This window comes from Arvicola amphibius, chromosome 17 (assembly GCF_903992535.2).
Source record: "Arvicola amphibius chromosome 17, mArvAmp1.2, whole genome shotgun sequence".
NCBI lineage: Eukaryota > Metazoa > Chordata > Mammalia > Rodentia > Cricetidae > Arvicola > Arvicola amphibius.
The window spans coordinates 5,365,065-5,385,593 of NC_052063.2; the positions used below are offsets into that span (position 1 = coordinate 5,365,065).

A 20,529-nucleotide genomic window follows, 5' to 3' on the forward strand; every position below is an offset into this window, starting at 1 on the left:
TTTCTTTAACAGTTTACATCTCCTTATCCGTTTCTATCACCGGATACGCTCCCTTGGGAAACAAAAGAGAGAAATAATTTCGTGTATGGCCCTCCTTTTAAACACAAGGGACCTGCTTGAGAGGGTGATGGCCTCAATCTCCTGAGTCAGGCCTGGGACTGGTCTGGAGCTGAAACTCTGCTGCAGATGCCTTGCCCTGTATTAGACGTTTGTTACCCGCCAGTTGTCTTCGAAGGTCTTATTGTCCATGCACCACATACTGACTGCATTTTATACTCGTGGTCCGATTATTAATTTATCGATGTGGTTACACCCACAGATTCTGTGGATCAAAGTTTCGAAGCTTCTGTGTCCCGTCCCTGATAGCGATTAGGTTACAAGCTTGGTCCTCATCTCTAACCTGGTTCCTGCTTTCCAATGTACACAGGAAGTACGTCAGACGTGTCGGTTGTGACTATGGAGCAAAACTACCCATATGCCTTTCCATTTGCTGATTAGCTAATGCCAATTTCTCCTCCTCCGCATGCTCCTCTGTCTCCCCCACTTTTACACAGCAAGGCTGGTAGACTTTGACTTCTTTCTATTTGTGCTAATAAGACTCAAGTTAAATAGTACCTTGGCCTTCAGCTCCAAAATTTTGATTCTAACTCTACATTATTATTCTATTTATAATAAACAGACCATATTATAAGCTATAGTAGATTTCAAGGAAATTTGGAAAAAGTGGCAGGGTCTTGACTCTCAACAGAAGGTGACTTGACACTCGAGAGACTGAGGCAGAAGAGTGGGAAATGTGACGTCACTCTGGGCTGCATACTAAAACTGAATTGCAAAAGCAAACCCAAGCCAACAAACTGACCTGGGAGCCAGAGATGGTGGCCCCGGAGATGGTAGCGTACACATGTAAATCACGTGCAAAGGGCAGGAGATCAAAAGAACAGGACCAGCCTTGTCTCAGAGACAGAACAAAACAAGACAAAGCAACAACAAAAACCTTGACCTAGGCGATTTAAGTTCGCACGCATGCGTGCCCACGATGGCAGAGGAAGGAGTTTGAGGGTAGCTCACAGAACAACATGAGACACTTCCTGGAAATGACAGAGCCTCAACAGCGTTTTCAGTCCTTAGGGTCAGGATCAGTCTGCGCCAACCCAATCCCTTCGCAGTTTAGCAGCGTCCAGGGGAAAGGAGAAGGTGATTGGCTGTACTGGGGTCATGTGACTTTCTCTTGCCCGGGAAAAGGCCGGCAGCTGGTGCAGATTTCCACCCTGACGTAGAAAGAGGTTTGATTCCTCCATCGAATCAAAGGAAATGCTAAGAGGTTGCTAAGAGGAAGGAAGAGACAATAGATTGCATGTTCTTTAAAGAAAAAAAAAAAGAGCCAGGCTAGACTGTAATTTCATTTCTGTGCTACATTTTCCGACTTTTCCAGGCCAAACTGGGGGTGAAGAGCCCACTGATGATGGCTGATAGGGACATCACGAGGGAGTCTCCGTGCGCTGAGTGTGCGAGAGGATTGTGTGACTATGTCTATTAAAAGTCACTGTAGTCTAAAGCACCAGTTTTGCCATATGCAAGTAAAAGTCATTTAAGTAAAACAGAAAAAGAGAATGCAAATAAGTGCGAAATTCCTTTAAATATCTCACCCTTTATTTCCTGGGCCGATATAAAATGTGTTTAGAAGAGTCACGCCCCTGTTTTTCGATTTTTTGGCAACAGTATTTGGAACTTCGATTTAATCGGTTCATCCGTCTCTGCGGGACAGTCCTCTTCATCGTCCAGACGGTGAGTACCTCGTCATTAATTTACTTCCTCTTCTGTCGTCTAGAATATTTTTGTCCTTGGCACTCACTGGGTGAGCTTTGCTTGAGAAATACATGGAAGATAAAATGGGATGATTACAGTAGGAGAGAATGAAAAAGAAAAAAAAAACAAACCCAAAACACACTTGGCATCACAAAGAACGGAACCTGGAGATCCCTAAGCCGTGTTTCAGCGGAGACATTACTTCCTGGAAAAACAAATACTGTCTTGGCCAAGGAATGGATATAGAGTTTTAGGAAAATATCCTCCTAGCCCTCCCCACCTGGCCCAGACTGACCGTGAGCACCTTATTTAAGGGGCAGAAAGATTTGAGGGAGCTACATTGCCTGACAGGAGAGAGTCTCAGACCAGGACAACAAGGTGTAGATCTTGGTTCTTTTGATTGAAACACACACACACACACACACACACACAATCCGACAGGAACACCTTAGGGAACAATTTTGTGTAAAAATATGCTTTATAAATAAATCAGCATTCTTTAAAACTTGAGCTTGCTGGGCGGTGGTGGCGCACGCCTTTCATCCCAGCACTCCGGAAGCAGAGGCAGGCAGATCTCTGAGTTCGAGGCCAGTGTGGTCTACAAGAGCTAGTTCCAGGATAGGCTCTAAAACTACAGAGAAACCCTGTCCCGAAAAACCAAAAAAAAAAAAAAAACCCCAAAAACAAAAACAAACAAAAAACCCAAAACAACAACAACAAACAAACAAAAAAACCCAAAACAACAACAACAACAACAACAACAACAACAACAACAAAACCCTTGGGCTCTTAGACCCAACTGGAACAGTCCAGTGAGTCTAAAGGAGAATCCTGAACTTTAGAAGAGAGTTTAGGACACACGCACAATCTACTCATTCATGAACATGCAAATGTAGACAAGCTGAGGAACAGGAACAGGAAGGCACGGCTTGCCAAATTGTACGGATATGCGTCACCGCGCTGATGCTTCCGGTAGGAAACCCTGGAGGGTGTTCACGGTCACTACCACGTTTGTCTCCATCCGTCTCCTTCCACAGCGGAGCATTTAATTTGGATTTGGTAAAGGAGGTCGACGATTTGCATTTCTCGGGTCAAAAGCTGCCTAAGCATTTGCTCCAGAGAGCTGGTGCCGTTTTATATCTTGGTTTTGTTTCCTGTCTTCGTACATTTCATGAGGTCTTAGCGCTCGCAGTATGGAAGCAGGTAGCTATGGGATCTGGTGGAGAGTCTGGTACTCTAAGGCAACTTGCTTGTATGTATTAACTGTCTGGAGCAGTGGTTCTCAACCTGTGGGTGGGGGTCGCATGCCAGATAGCCTGCATGTCAGATACGCACGTTAGGATTCATAACTAGGAAAACTACAGTTATGAGAGGTAGCAACGAAAAGAATTTTATGACTGGGGTCACCACAGCACGAGGAGAAAGATTAAAGGGTCAAAGCATTAGAAAGGTTGAGAACCACTGGTCTAGACCCTCTCTCTATGTTCGTGTTAAAAATTCCTACATGCACAAGCAGGGACAGTTGTTAGGAAAACATCCTGTCACATTTCAAATCTTCAACGTATTTCAAATCTTCAACATATTTCAAATCTTCAACGTGGATGGACTAATGACTACGGAAGCTAACTCACTTCTTTTCCAAACAAGGGGGGCTTTAGCACATCCTTTTTGAAGGATAGGCTTCCATGTAGGATAGATAATTAAGATTTCAATTAGTATATGCTATGTTTTTACAAGGTCACTTGGAGTTAGCTGCTGTAGAAGAATGAAATGATATTTGGAGAAACAGATATTTTTCTTAACTATTGTACTCAAGGCCAATAAATATTTGTTTAATATATGAGTGGAACGTGATTCTGTAAAGTGATGGATTATAATGTTCGAAAGGTTTCATAATTTTTAGTGCAAATTTACACTTCTGTCTTAATTAGTTTAAAAACTGCAGTTTTCAAAAAATTTTACTTTGACAGAAAGCATTTAAATGGTTGGTTTGTGGCTCCTCTGTAGACGGCTTACCACGTTTGCAGAAGATTTTGGTTTCCATTGCCAGCATTGAAAAAGAAAATGGTGATTAGCAATATTTGAAGGCCTATAATTACGAGACCAACCTATTATTCTTTCTTTGTAGTTAAGTATTTTAAACCTATGAAAATTGAGTTTAAGCTTAAGGTAGTGGATCAATAAATGTATCTCTATTTTACTAATTACCACACTTTAACAAAAGGTCTTCAGGAAAAAATTTTGTGATATTTAGCCACACTGTAGACAGAAAAGAAAAAAAAAATCAATTTTATTTAAGTATGTCCATGTTATAAAAACACATTAAATATATTGAAAAGGATCAACTTGTAATTGATTTTATAATTCTCATATGTACTGTATATTACTCATTGTTTTCCTTCTCTCTCCACTAGATTCTGTATACTGGAATTGTTATTTATGCCCCTGCCCTGGCTTTGAATCAAGGTACATTTATTTATTTTTATTTATTTATTTTTTTAGTTATAAACCGAATGGCGCACTAACTCAAGCTTTTCTTATTAACTCTTATAACTTATTATTCTTGTCTATGTTAGCCACGTGGCTTGGTACCTTATTCGGTGAGGCAGTCACATCTTGCTTCCTCTGTGTCTGGGTCACGACTGCAGACTGCACTTCCCTCTCCCAGAATTCTCCTTGCCCTGCCTCTACTTCCTGTCTGGCTACTGACCAATCAGCATTTATTAACCAAGTACAAGAAACAAATCTTTACAGGGTAAAGCCATTGTCCCCCAGAACTAGGAATCTAATATCCTTTGTTTAGCTTTTTGTCCAGACCATTATCCATAACATGTTGTAATCAACCTCTAAACAAAGATAAATATTCATAATCCATTTTTTGGGAATGTGAGCATAGTTTTCCAGGCTACTTCCTGCTGACTGGGAGCACTGATAATCCTATGGGGACCTAAGGAAAATTTAGAATTTTGGTCAAGTCGTGACTGGAGTATCCTGTGAGGCTTGATCATCTCAGGCAGCAGTCTTGAATCTGTTCTGGATGTAGAACTCAAACATCTGGGCCATCAGCTCCTATAGGAGATTTCTCAGGTGGTATTTCTTGATCAAACCTGATTTTTCTTAACTCAGAATGAATCCACAGCCTCTCATTTCCTGTGGAAACAAAAGCAAAACCTCTACTCCAAAGTAACATACCTTTTGACTTCAATTTTGAAGTCAAGGTATTTTCAAAATACTTATGTTTTATTAATCCAGCAGCATTTATATTCAAATGTCTTTTAGCAGCTGTTGTTCCTTCCTCAGCTGTCAAGCAATTCAAAGACAATATAATAACATACAGTATCCAGACTCTCTGTGTATTTTCCATCTTTACATGGCTTTACTTTAAATTCTATTTCTTTTATTTTATTTTTAATTTTAATATCTGGTCTCTGGTTCCTGGTCCCCTAAGCAGTGTCAGGTATCAGATCCATCTCATGGAGTGGGGCTTAGCTCAAATCAGAATTGGTTGGCTAGTCCCCCAAGTTCTGTGCCATGAGTACCCTATATCCTGCAACCAGGACACTGTTATAGACACAAAGGGCTTGTGGCTGGCTTGCTGTTTATGTTTCTCTTTTGGCAGCATGCAGGGTGTGTTTCTGTACCAAAGATGTTAGAATGTAGGTTAAGGATCCACCTATGTAAGCTCCATCTCTCTGTGTTCGATCTCTCCATGTTCGGTGAGTTGTGTGGGTGTTCTCTTTAGCAATGGGGCCTTGCTGTCAGTTTGTGGAGAGCAACCTATTGTCTTGGCAAAAGTCTGGGGTGCTGGGGATTCCCACAGGACTGCTTTGGTCAACAACTCAATTAGATAAAACCCAATCCAGGTACTGGAAGCTTCCTTTGGTGACAAGAGATGTCCAGTCGGGTCTCTTTCTCCCCCATAATTTGGTAATTTCATTTAGAACATCTTCATAGATAGACATATTTTAGGAAGTTTCTACTGTATTAGGTTTCCATACTACCCTTGAATGCCCCTTTGTTTTAGGTATCGCTCCATGCTTTTCCCCCCTCAACCACTTCTCTCCTCTCCCTCTCCACTGATCTTCTTGCTCCAGTCCTCCCATTCATAGCTGTCTATTTTATTTCCTTTTTGTAATGAAATCTGTCTGTACCCTCTAGTTCCTCACTCCATCCCTTCTTCTTTGGTTTAGTGGATAGTAGCTTGGTTATCATCGACTTGATGGCTAATACCCGCATACATGCCAATACATACCATGTTTGTCTTTCTGGATCTGGAATACCTTACTCAGGAAAGAAAATTTTCTAGTTATACCTATTTGCCAGGTAATTTCCTGATGCTATTTGTTTAAATGGCTAAGCAATACTCCATTGTGTAAATGTACCACATTTTCTTTATCAGTTCTTCTGTTGAAGAACATCTAGGTTGTTTACAATTTCCGACTATTGTAAGCAGAACAGCAACAAACATGCTTAAGCAAGTGTCTCTGAAAGGATGAAGCATCCTGTCTTAGGGTGTTATGGCTGTGAAGAGACACCATGACCACGGCAACTCTTACAAAGGAAAACATTTAATTGGGGCCGGCTAACAGTTTAGGGGTTTAGTTCATTATCACCATGGCAGGAAGCATGGTGGCATGCAGGCAGACATAAAGCAGATATCAGGAGACTGTGTTCACACTGGTCATAGCTTTAATATAATGAGATCTCAAAGCCCGCCTCCACAGTGACGCACTTCCTCCAAGGTCACATCTCTTAAGAATGCCATTTCCTATGGGCCAAACATGCTTTAGGTATATATATGCCCAAGAATGGTATGACAAACGCTGAGGTGGAGCCATTCTCATCTTCCTGAGGGATTTCCATAGAAGGTGTTCTCCTTTCTCCACATCCTTGCCAGCATGAGCTGTCACTTGTTTCCTTGATCTTAGCCATCCTGACAGGTGTAAGATGGAAGCTCAAAGTAGTTTTGATTTGCATTTCCATGGTGACTAAGGATGTTGAACATTTCTTTAAATGTTTTCTCAGTCATTTGGGTTTACCCTATTGAGAATCATCTGTTTAGACCTGCATTCTACTTTTAAATTGTATTATTTATCTTTTTGCTATCTATTTTTTTTTTTTGAGTTCTTTGTATATTTTGGGCACTAGCCCTCTATCAGATATGTAGTTGGTAAAAATTTTTTTTTCCCATTCTGTAGGCTGCCACTTTGTCTGAATGACAGTGTCCTTTGTCATGCAGAAGCCTCTCGGTTTCATCTGGCTGATCTTATTTTTATGCAACCCAGGACCACCTCCTGTGGACTGTGCCTGCCCACATCAACCATTAATTGAGAAATGCCCCCCCCCCACCTCCCTACAGGCTAATCTGATAGAGACATTTTCTCAGCTGAGGTTCCCTCTTCCCAGGTGACTGCAGCCTCCCTGATGTCAAATTTACAAAAACCTCACCAGACAGTCCCCAGAAGTTTCTGTTCTCTGCTTAGGTTCATGATAAAAATCTGGCCTTTCTTCCCCTAGTTCTAGAAGGGTCTATATTGAAGTAGACAGTAGCTGTGTGATTTGACGTATGATTCGTAGTGACTATTGTGTTCATAAAAACTCAGTAAGGTATCAATCAATAAACTACTTCTTTTCTTAGATTTGTGCTGATAGAAACGGAGAGACTGAAATAGCTTATTGAGACACCTTTGGCTATTCATAACTTCCAGAGAGCTATGGGAAAACTCTGGGCCTTTTGAATTCTTATCAGTTAAAGTGAGTTATCTTTAAAACTTCCTTGTCAACAGATAAGTGGTATTTGTGATGGTTAAGGTTGTGGTGCTAGTCCCGATGTAAGTATGATGTGGGGGAAATCCTCCTAACTCCATGCTCCATTTTCCTGATTTCACGACAGGTGTGGTAGTAACTGTTACCCGAGCGGGTACAAAATATCACTGTGGTAAAATATGACAGTATCATTAGAAAGAAGAGTTTCACCATGCAGAGTCCTCTTGGCACCTGCATGTCAGGCTTGATCCAAGTCAGCATCACCAACATTAGAAATGGTTTATTCCATATCTTAAGAACTGAGTGATAAGCTTAATACGTCACCTGTTGGCTTTATGTGTAATTAAAGGTGTCGTGGGTTTTGAAGCACAGTTCTGAGAATAACCCGAGCACAGACTCTGATCTCTGATGAATTCAAGAATTTTTTTTTTTTTTTTTTTTTTTTTTTTTGTGCTGGAGAATCCTGGAGTCCCTTTCTAGGTAACCAAAGCCAGAGAGATTGCATTTGGATGAATAGAATAACAATGGTCTATCTGCTGTACCCAGGAGAGCAGACACAGCACCTTCTGTGTACAGCAGATGCTTGTAAACCTTCACAGATTAAAACTTAGTACCCGCAGAATTACCTTTATAGATTTTGTTTTCTTTTATTATGGAGAAACTCTGTAGTGTGGAGCTGCGGGCTGCGTTCCTGCCGCCCTGCTCTTGGCCACTGGCGGCTAGCTTAAAACCCGAAATAACAACATACAACTGTATTCTTTTAAACACTGCCTGGCTCATTAGTTCCAGCCTCTTACTCACATCTTGACTAACCCATATCTAATAATCTTTGTAACACCACGAATGGTGTCTTACCGGGAAAGATTCAGCATGTCTGACCTGGCGGCTGGCTCCATCGCATCTCAGGCTCACTGAGGAGAGGCACGGCAGTCTGACTAACTTAGGAGAGGCGTGGCATCTGACTGAGCCATCTACCTCACTTCCTTCTTCCTGTTCTGTCTACTCCACCCACCTAAGGGCTGGCCAAGGCAGTTTGTTTATTAGCCAATAAGAATCCTCCATCAAAACTCCAAACAGATATTAGGAGAGGGAGAACAGTTCATCAAACCTCAATGCGCCACCGCCATATTTCAATAGCTGTCCACTCACGGCCAAATCTAACCCACCCCTCTCCCCAGTAGCGTACTTTGCTGTAAATCTGAAATGCTGCATCGTTTCATGCATAGTTCAGCGAGCCTTTTAAAAAAACAGGACAATAATCCAGCATCATTCCTACAATATTAATATCAATTCTCTAATTTCCTATCAAATTAATGCTAGATTTCCCTGATAATTTTTTTTTTCTTTTTTTTTTTTTTTTTTTTTTTTTTGGTTTTTCGAGACAGGGTTTCTCTGCAGCTTTTTTAGAGCCTGTCCTGGAACTAGCTCTTGTAGACCAGGCTGGCCTCGAACTCACAGAGATCCGTCTGCCTCTGCCTCCCGAGTGCTGGAATTAAAGGCGTGCACCACCACCGCCCGGCTCCCCTGATACTTTTTTTATTTTAGTTTCTTAGAATCAGAATCCAAGTAAGTCTGTTTCAGTACAAGTACATGTGTTAGATTTCTTTCTCTTGTTTTTGAAAGTCAAAAGCCAGTTTTGATCGAGGTAGAGTTTTTGAAGTAAGTTTTTTTACTGCTCTTAGAGTGTATGCAAGCCGAAGACTAGATAGTCTTGATGGATTTGATTTTTGTCAGCCAACTGCTTCTGAGAGTCATAGAGATTCTGCTCTATGGATAAGTAGTTCATGTGTGTGCATATGTGTACTGACATGTGTGCATGTTTGGTTTCAGGCTGGTTGGTGCAGTGGAACCCAGAACTATCTGATGTTACTCATCTAGGTGTTTCCCTGCCCCCCTTCTCCCCACTTCTTAATGCCGGACTTGTAGGCAAGCAGCCATTCACAAGTAGCATTTAATGGGGCTGGGGATTCCAAATTGCTGTTACCATGCTCGCGTGGCAAACAGGTTAATGATGGAGCCATCTCGCTGGCTTGGTTCATCAGTAGAGATATTTCACTGCTTACTCCTACCAAAATCTCTTCTTCATCTGCTCTCTTGCTGATGGCCATGGGGTGCTTCTAGTTTCAGGCTACTGTGAAGTAAGGATCCTAATATCATCTTCACACAGATTCCTATGTGTTGTTTTGCTTTCATACCTGTTTTCATTTGATCAGAATTGAAGGTACTATCAACATACATCTATTCTGAACCGGGCCAGGACAAGTAGGTGTAGGCATGAGACTTAAGAGATATTGTCAAATAGCGTTTCTAAACATTTGTCCCATTTTACATGTCCGTTCCACAATATCTGAGAGTTCAAGGCATCCTACATCCTTGCCAACACTAAGTATTTTGTCATGGTTAGTAGTTTTAGCATGTATTATATATTACTGCAAACTGTGGTTTTGTTTCTCTGGTGAGTAGTTTCTTGGCTCATGAAATGATCAAAATAAACTTATACTATTTAGTTCAATTTAGCACTGGGATTTCCCTTTGGTTGTTCATGTTGTTTTGAGATAGGGTCTCGTGCAGCTTGTAAATATGTTATGTAGCTGAGGCTTGAACTCTTAGTTTTGTTTGTTATATCTTGTTTGTCATGTATGTGGGAGAGAGGTGCCCATGTGGAGGTCAGAGGGCAACTTATGGAAACCAGTTTTCTCTCCTTTGATGTGTAGGTTTGGGGGATCGAACTTGGGTCTTTAGGCTTGGTGGAAAGTCACTGTGCTCTAGTCCTGAGCTCTTAATCTTCTTGCTTCTACCAGACAAGTGCTGGGATTACATATATGCACATATATGTATCATGTGTCTGGCTAGGACTTGTGTGATACTTTTTTCTTTTTTTTTGGTTTTTCGAGACAGGGTTTCCCTGTAGTTTCTAGAGCCTGTCCTGGAACTAGCTCTTGTAGACCAGGCTGGCCTCGAACTCAGAGATCCGCCTGCCTCTGCCTCCCGAGTGTTTTTTTTTTTTTTCTAAAAAGCTAGAATTCCTCAAGTACATGCTGGGTGGTGATAGAGCTGGGCCATATGAAAGTTCTGTTTTTTAGTTTTTTTTTTTTTTTTAAGTGAACTTAAGATTCTGGAAGAGTGATTCCCACAGTGACTGTAACAGTTCACACCCCCACCAACAGTGACCGCAGGTTCCTCCTCCACACGTTTGTGATAAGTTACTCTTGGTTTCCTTGATGATATTCATTTCGAGTGGGGAGAAATGAAGTCTTGAAGTAATTTTAGTTTACATTTCTCTGATGATGAAGAATGCTGAACAGTTTAAAAAATTCTGTATTGGCATCTTAATTTCTTCCTTTGAGAACTCTCAGTTCAGTCCCTTAGTCATTTCCTTTTTTTTTTTTTTTTGGCTGAGTTGTATGTTCTCTTGCCATTTAGTGTTTTTAAGTTGTTTTTTTTTTAAAAATAATCTATCTCTATCTTTATCTATATATCCTGTTGGATGCATAGTCAGCAAAGTTTTTCTCTCATTCTGTGGGCTATCCCTTCACTTGGTTAACTTTTCCCTTTCCTATAAAGAAGGCTTTTAACTTTCTGAAGTCCCATTTGTTGACTGGGTACGTTTCTGGAGTCCTCGGAGAAAGACCTTCCCCGGGCTGTGTCTCCCACTGTTTTCCTTGCTTCTTCTCCTGCCGTTTCAGGATATCAGACCTGGTGTTAACTAAGGTCTTTCAGCCAGTTGGAGTTGAGTTTTGTGTAGGGTGGAAAAAAAAAACAGTCTAGATTCATGCTTGTAAGTCTTTATTGATAACACTTTACATCTGTGTTCATGAAGGAAGTTGTCTTTGATTTTCTTCATGTATCTTTACTTGGTTTTGGTGCCCAGGGTGACACTGACTCCATAATGCATTTGGAAGTGTCCTTTCATTTCCTGTTTGATGGAGTGACTTAAGGATTGGTGTTAGCGCTTCCTCAAAGGCCTCACAGAATTCTGCCCTGAATCTATCTGGGCTTGGACTCTTTCTAGTTGGGTCATTTTAAACTACTGATTCAGTTTTACTGTTTGTTATGTAGATCTGTTCAAATTATTGATCTCACATTGGATTAACTTTGGTAGGCTAAAGTTATAAAAATGCATTTATTTGTTTTATTTTACAAATTAGTGGAATGTAAGACTTTAAGGTAGGTCTGTGATTTTCTGAATTTCATTGGTTACCTGTTGTAATGCCTCACTTTTCAGCTCTGTGCCATCACTTTAGGCCGCCCTCTCTCTCTCTCTCTCTCTCTCTCTCTCTCTCTCTCTCTCTCTCTCTCTCTCTCTCTCTCTCTCTCTCTCTCTCGGCTTGGCTAAGGTTTCTCAATCCTGTCTTGTCTGTCTTTTTAAAGAACCAACTCGGGTCAGTGAGAGGGCTCAGTAAGTAGAAGTGCTTTCATGAAGGTCTGATGGCTTGAGTTATAGACAGATATTATATTATATACAGATATACGTACATGCTTCGTTCTTCTTCGCCCCTCTCCATTGCTTTCCTCTTCCCCATCTCCACCTCTTGCTGGTTCCCATGCTCCCCACAATGGTCCTTCCTTTTGCTTTCATGGAGTAAATAGTCCATCACCTCACCTTTTCCTTGCTTGGCTTAAACATCTTCTTCCCCTTTCCTAATCTTCTTTCTAACTTAGTGTCCTATCCGTGTAATGCATGCATGCCCATGCACACACATAAACATACTCAGAGAGACACACACATAGATACATACACAGACACATACACAAAGAGACACAAATAGACAGATACACACATAGAGACACACACATAGATACACCCAGAGAGACACATATAGATACACACATAGACATATAGAGAGACACACACACATAGACACACATAGACATATAGAGAGACACACACACATAGACACACATAGACATATAGAGAGACACACACACATAGATACAAACACATATACATAAACACATAGAAAGACACACACATAGATACACCACAGACACACACAGACACACACATACAGGCACACATATGTACACATACAGATACACAGACCCACACATTGATATCTAGATTCTGCATCAGGGAACATATGTTACTTATCTTCCTGAGTCTGGCTTATTCTGCCTAAAACCAAAAGCTAAACCCTAAAACTAAAAACCATCCATTTTCCCCCAAATGTCATGATTTTATTTTCTTTACAGTAGAATTAAATTCCGTCGTGTGTATGTGTCACAATCTCCTTACCCATTCGTCCTGCTCCTTATCTGGGCTACTGTAAACGGTGCACTGAGTATGGGTGTTCAGGTGTCTGTGTGACATGCTGACTTAGAATCTTCTGAATGTACTGGAGCTGGAGCAGGATCATATGACAGCCCTACTTTATTTAGGTTTTGAGGCTTCTTCATGCTGACTTATGTCATGGCTGCATAGTTTATATCCTCACTAGCAGCATCCTTGATTGGTTCCTTGATGACAGTCCCCTGACTGAGCTAAAAGGGAATCCCAAAGCGTTTTCCTGAAGCCTAATCACATCAAACACTTTCCCAAATATTGATTGGTCATTTGTACTTTTCAATTTGAGAACTGTCTACTTAATTCATTAGCTATTTTTTTTATTATTAATTTGGAGGCTGTCTTAGTTACGGTTGAGATTGCTGTCATGATTCACCATGACCAACAGAAATTGGGGGAGGAAAGGGTTTATATGGCTTACATATCCTTGAATTCACAGGAAGTCAAGACAGAAACTCAAACCGGTGGGAACCTGGAGGCAGAAGCTGGTGTAGGGGCCATGGAGGAGAGTTGCTCTTCACGGCTGGCTCACTCACTCTGCGCTCTTATAGAACCCAGCACCACAGGCCCAGGGTGGTTCCACCCACAGTGGGCTGAGCCCCTCCCATCAATCACTAATTAAGAAAACGCTCTACAGCCTTGCCTACAGCTTGATCTTATGGAGGCCTTTTCTCAGTTAAGGTTCCCTCCTCTGAGATGTTCTACAGTTTGTGTCAAGTTGACACACAGCTAACCAGCACAGATGATTTTGGTTTTTGATATTTAACTCTTAATAGTTCTTTATATATTCTAGACCTTAATTCCCTGTGGAATTTATTGACTTCCTTTTTTCCCTCCTCTGTAGGTACCACTTCACTTTGCTGATTATATGGCTTTCTGTGCAGCCCCCATTTGTCAATTTTGGGGTTTATCTCCCACAGTCCTTTTCGGAAAGTCCTTGCCTATGCCAGTTTCTTCGAGTGTTTGTTTTATTACAACATTTCAGGTTTTACATTAAAACATTGACCCATTTTTATTTTTATTTATTTATTGTGCATGATGAGACATATGGATCTAGTTTCACTTCTTTTTTTTTTTTTTTTTTTTTTTTGGTTTTTCGAGACAGGGTTTCTCTGTGGCTTTGGAGCCTGTCCTGGAACATAGCTCTTGTAGACCAGGCTGGTCTCGAACTCACAGAGATCCGCCTGCCTCTGCCTCCCGAGTGCTGGGATTAAAGGCGTGCGCCACCATCGCCCGGCTAGTTTCACTTCTTTTTAAAAATATTTATTTATTTATTATTTTATGTGTATGAGTGTTTTGCTCATATGTATGTCTGTGTCCCATGTGCATGAACTGGAGTCATGGATGGTTGATGGTTGTGAGCCACTATGTGGGTGCAGGGAATCAAACCTGGGTCCCCTATGAGAGTAAGAAGTGATCTTAACCACGGAGCCCACTCTTCAACACCCCCCCCCAACCTCTAGTTTAATTCTTATATCTGTGACTGTCCAGTTCTCAAGCACCAATTGTTGAAGAAGCTATGTTTTCTAACGTGTTTCTGATGCCTTTGCCAAATATTAGGTGGCTGTCATTGTGTGGGCTCCTTCCCGGGGTCCTGTTCTAGCACATTGTTCTGTGTTCCTGATTTTCTGCTACTATCATGTTGCTTTAGTTCCTATGACAAACATAAGCTAAATCCAATGGAAGGTAACACCAAATAAACTCTAAGTTTAGAAAGTACAATAAAAGTAAAAATATTCGTAAAAGTAAAGCATATAGAAAAAAGGGTGGAGCACAAGGAGCCAAAAGTTAGAAAACAAATACTACAATGACTTTATTTTTGGATCTCAGAGGCTGCCAGCTGTGCGGGCACTCAAGTTCTGGACTTCTGTATCCTGTGATTTATTCTGTGGTTGCATCTGTATCCAAGCATCCAATGTCTGCCCACTTTTTTTTTTTTCCATGCCAGGGACCTCTGCAGACCACACTTAGCTTTTTTAGTCTGTAGGCCAAGCAGCTTCTCCTCAATTCTGGGGACTCCTCAGTTTGAATCCCCTTCCAATGTTTCCTAAGTCCTCAATGTTTCTTATCAATAGCACGTGGAGAGTTTGTAATTTCCCAGATGCAGGCCAAATTTTGGAACTATCTTCTAGGTAATAGTAAACATTTGAGGCTTCTTGGCTGTTAGCCCTTATTGCACATTCCATACTAATTTTGTAATTCTCTCTTCATTGATTAGATAGGCCGCACCTAAAGAGGAAGTTCCTTTGCTTGACTATTTCATTACTCTGAAATGTCATTTGTATAGGAATGGCAGGACAGTTGTATGGTTTCCCCCTTGTTAGTTTTGAAAGTAACAACTTGCATGTCTGAGGGTATTGTTCAGTTCTTAATTTTTAAGTTCAAGAGGTCCTTAACTTTACCCTTTCCAATTGTGTAGTCTATATAATGGTTCCAAAGTCAAATCTATAAATAGGAATATATTTGAAGAAGTCTAATATAGCTTTATCCCTTCTGTCCTGTTTATCCTTTATATATTATTGGTAACTTTTTTCTGTTGACTTTTATTTATCCTTCCATTAAAAATATGTCCCTCTACTTCTTAGAAAACTGGTAGCAAATAATAGACTTTTCTACCTCGACTCTTATCTTAAAAACACACATTTCAAGGTCTGATGAAGTAGCATATTTATGTGAACCAATAGGAAGGTATGGGAACTTCCCTTTGAGCCTATTCATTTTGATGAACTACTTCCCAGAATCAAGCAGTTTCTTAGCTTAATTACAATATAAATCCTTTTCTGTGAGTTTCATTTAGCCGGTATTGGATCTATGTATGGTGCCCGTGACTATAAACAAGCAGGATGTCTGTTGAACTTCACAAATACAATTTTCTACTCCATTTATCTTGGGGGCATTGAGACCTGAGTCTAGTTTTAAGCGCGGGTATGGAGCTAGGTGCCTCCCTGGTCATTCTTGAGAGGCGCTTTCGTTATGCACACTCCACAGCTGAACACGTGTTCTCTTTTCTTCTGCAGTTACAGGATTTGATCTGTGGGGCGCAGTGGTGGCGACTGGGGTGGTCTGCACGTTCTACTGCACACTGGTATGTGAAGGGTGTCCTCCCCCTCTCCTCGCATTGCACAACTGGAAGTTCAAGGAGTCCTGCGCCACTAGCTGACCGCTCAGACTTACCCTTTTCCTCTGGGCTTCTCATGGTACAACATTTTTGTGAGGAACATTTGGCCCTCATATATGGATTACAAACAAAATTTTCCTTCCATCTGAACCATGGCGCAGGTCCCTGTTTTTATCTCTTGATTCCTGATTACGGTTTCCAAAATATTATAGACGCGTTCATATCATACCTCAGCATAGAGACTTGAGATAATGGTGTATTAACTATAGACACAGGTGACAAAATATATGTGACAGCCGTGAAGATGCCATGCTGCTTTATTGTGGAGGCAGGTACTTTGCAGCAGTGCAAGTTTATGTGATCTTTGATAGTTTCTTTATCAACCTTTTATTTTGCTTGATCATCTAGGAAGCAAGAGCCTTGTGTAGAGCCTGTTTAAACCCAGGCCGTAGAGACTGAAGAGAAACATTTGTGTCTTGACAGACAATATGGGTATCTGGTACAAACACAATGACTTCTATAATTTAACTCTGAATTGTCTCTCCAACGCCCTCCTCACCCCACTTCCCTTCTGTCCGGAGTTTCTATCTGGCCACATTCAGTGGACCATGTATAGTTTTCTCCTTTCCTACTTTTCCCCAGACCATTTTCTGGCCTGGGAGGACCTTCCATCTTTGCCTCTGCCTGTGTTTAAGGGATAGGTTAAATATTTTCTTCTCTATAAATGTTCTTTTGGCATGACCGTCTCCTATGAGCGAGTTACTTTCTTGACCAAGTTCCATGTTCTGTCATTTTTTTCTAGTATGGCATGTTCACATTTAGACAGATATACAATCATATCTCATAGAAGTATTAATCCTAACACATTTTCTTCTCAAAGGGTGGCCTTAAAGCAGTGGTCTGGACAGATGTTTTTCAAGTTGGGATCATGGTGGCTGGATTTGCATCCGTGATCATACAGGCTACAATAACTCAAGGTGGCATCAACACAATTTTGAGTGACGCCTCCAATGGAGGCAGATTAAACTTCTGGAAGTAAGTTGCTATTTACCTTCTGGTTAATAGAACACATCTTTTGTTTTCTCTGTAACACATAGTTTTATTGGACTAGAAAGTTTTTACTGGAAAATAAATAAGTTACTAAGGGTGTGGCCTATAAAATTAAAGTTGGCTAGTAAGTGTCTGGGGAAATTTTGCCAGTTTTTTGAGGGGTTAAAGCCAACTGATGCCACTGGGTCATATGGTATTGTGATGTTTCTTTCTTCAGAGAAGGACATTAGAGCAAAATAGAGTCTGGAACAGACTGAAGGAAGGGTAGGAAAAATGGCGAAAGGTGAGCCAAGGAGCCCTTAAGAGCCAAATACCAAAGCTCGGTTATTTCATTCGGATAATGCTTTATTTTAACAAATACGGAGAAATCGTTTTGATATCACTCTGGAAATATGTAGCATATTAAAATAATACATTGTTGAATAGGATTTCACGTATGAATCTCTATGCATTATTTCTTAAACACTGACCAGGTTCAGGTGGTGACACACGCCTCTAATCCTAGCAATTGGGAGGCAGAGGCAGGTGAATCTCTCTGAGTTGTGAGGCAGCCTGGTCTACAGAGTGAGTTCTAGGACAACCAGGACTACACATAGAAACCCTGTCTTGAAAAACCAAAATAAATAATTTTTTAATTAAAAAATAAATAAAACTGACCTGAAAAGCTATGGCTGACATTTCAAGTGACAGCCAGGCATAATCTAAACATGTCTAAACAATGGAAAGCCTACCTAGTCCATCCAGAGCATATTAGACAATTGAAGAGAATTAGGAAAACACCTTCCCCTTGGTTCAATATAGTCACCTTGATGCATCATGTTCAATGTGGAATGAGGCTCATTTTGACCTGGACCATATTCTCTTCTCTTTAAATAGTCCTAAGTTGAGATTGGAAATCTTCAGTCACTAGTGGAATGAAAGAAAAGAAAACACTTAGATGATATTTAAAAGTTGGCTCTTTGTGTCTTTTAAATATAGTCCTTTTGAGAAAGACCTTTGCAGAAACCAAACAGCACTGCCCATTCTCTTGGAGGAATACATGTCAGGGAATCACCTTCAACTGTTTGCAATACTTGTTTCTCCTTTTACTTCAAGGTTCAGATTTGAACCTTGAGAGCTTCCAGTTGGACTCCCTTGAGCTATGGTCCCTTCCGTAGCTTGGGCAGAACAAGAACTCAGACTATTTAATGAATAAAGCATAGTTTCCCAAAAATAAAGTCACATTGATTTTACCAGGAGAGGGGAAATGGATCAGAGGAATTGGAAATGATCAATTTTTTTAGAAAACAGAAGAATGGATAAAGAAAATGTGGTACATTTACACCATGAAGTACTACACAGTGGTAAAAAAATAATGACATCTTGAAATTTGTATGCAAATAGATGGATCTAGAAAAGGCCATATTTAGTGAGGTAACCTAGACCCAGAAAGACAATTATAGTATGAACTCACTCAGAAGTGACTTCTAGATATAAAGCAAAGAAAAACCAACCTACAGTCCACAACCCCAGACAACCTAGACAACAAAGAGGACCCTAAGAGAGACATGCATGGATCTACAAAGGAAGGAGACAAAAAGACAAGATCTCCTGAGTAAATTGGGAGCGTGGGGGTCATGGAAGAAGGTTGAAGGGGAGGGGGAGGAAAGGAGGGGAGCAGAGAAGAATCTGTAGCTCAATAAAAACAATTAAAAAAGACATGTGTCACAACCCCCCCAGCTGTAAGGCATTTTCTCAATTAGGGATGAATGCAGGAGAGCCCAGCTCACTGTGGGTGGTGCCATCCCTGGGCTAGTGGTCCTGAAAAAAAAGAAAGAAAATATTGATTATTCTCAGTCTCTCCGGGTCTGCCCAGGCTGAGGGAATAGAGTACAAAACAAGTCATTTCTCTCTGCAGGATAACTGTCACTATATGATGAGGATATAGATATAGATATAGATATAGATATAGATATAGATATAGATATAGATATAGATATAGATGTAGATGATATAGAGATCGATATAGATATAGAGATAGAGATAGATATCTTCATACATCAATAAGAGATCCTTTCAAATAAAAATTAGGTACTTTAATAATCATATCTTTGAAGACAGCTGACCACCCAATGATTAATGAAAGACCCACAGTGTTTTAGACTTTTCCAGAATGTTCCCTGTTATCCTGAAATGTGTTAAGAGGATAATTGAAAAAAAAAATGTTTTTTTCTGATTGAGAAAAATGAAGAAAAGAACTAGAATCTCCAAATTGTGTTTTTCTTTCCCTCCTTAGTTCCTTCAAAGAGCTCACTGAACCTTTGTGGCTCTTCTCTTGGTTAACATGGCAGATAACTTGACAGGAGAAAGAGTCAGAGTGACCAAAGCTCTTGGAATTTGACATAAAAGTCATGCCATGGGAAAAAGCAGTGGTTCTCAACCTTCCTAATGCTGTGACCCCATTAATACGGTTTCTCAAGTTTTGTTTATCCCCAAAGATAAAATTATTTTGTTGCCACTTCATAACTGTAACTTTGCTACTGCTATGAATTATAATTGTAAGTATCTGATAAGAGGGATATCTGACATGCGACCCACAGGTTGAGAACCACTGGGAGAGAGGCTCTCAATTTCATAATTTCTGGAAAGGGTTAAGGAAAGCTTACTTTGTGGGAAGTTTTCAAGTTCATATTTATGCGGAAATGAGTAGACTCCTTCCTTCCAAAGTGACATATTGGAAAGAGTTGCGAGGTGTTTCAGATGGAAGTGGCATTTCCTGATAGTGGCTTGTGTGCCTGCCACGAAGTGGGTGGAAACTGTTGGCATTTGCACACGGAATTGTAAGAAAGCACGGTCATAATGACGTAATCATTTTACAAAGTATGTACCGTGAGAGTGCATTGACTTCTTAAGCTTAACTGTGTGGTTAGACATGTGCTAGGGGAGGAATTATGTCCGCACAGTGTGCTGAATTGTATTTATTTTGGTACGATATCTATTTCCATGGTAAACTTGGATCCCCTCTCCCTGGTATAGCGTGGCCAATTCGTTTAACAGTAGTCACCTAACACTATGGGAGAGCAGTTTATCTAAACACTCGACGTGATAAGACCATATATTTTCTCCTAATTCCATCTAGAACCCCCTGATATCTGGAAACACCATTGTCTGCTCGATTGCATTTAAATGAGAACGTTTGTATTTTGACATCATAAATTCGGACGTCTTTATGTAAACCTATGCGTGTGCATGCTTGCATCTAGAGGTTTTCTAGGAGCATTTTCTTTTGTCCCTTGCAAACAATTTATATCTGCTTTCCTTTTCTTATTCATTCAGCTTTAATCCTAACCCTTTGCAAAGACACACGTTCTGGACCATTATCATCGGAGGGACTTTCACGTGGACCACCATCTACGGGGTCAACCAGTCCCAAGTGCAGAGATACATCTCCTGTAAAAACAGATTCCATGCAAAACTGTAAGCCCAACTGTGGTGTGTGCATCACTGATAACTACCATTGCTCTTA

The 20,529-nt window shown here is 40.6% G+C and overlaps 1 protein-coding gene across 1 annotated transcript in view; it reads left to right on the forward strand.

Moving 5' to 3' along the window:
- The window catches only part of Slc5a8 (solute carrier family 5 member 8), a 41,808-nt gene that overhangs the window by 3,533 nt on the left and 17,746 nt on the right, over positions 1-20,529 (forward strand). The window contains exons 2-6 of the mRNA XM_038315030.1: positions 1,720-1,785; positions 4,221-4,272; positions 15,874-15,941; positions 16,855-17,009; positions 20,340-20,480. Coding sequence (XP_038170958.1) covers positions 1,720-1,785; positions 4,221-4,272; positions 15,874-15,941; positions 16,855-17,009; positions 20,340-20,480 — 482 coding nt within the window. The remainder of the gene's footprint in view (positions 1-1,719; positions 1,786-4,220; positions 4,273-15,873; positions 15,942-16,854; positions 17,010-20,339; positions 20,481-20,529) is intronic.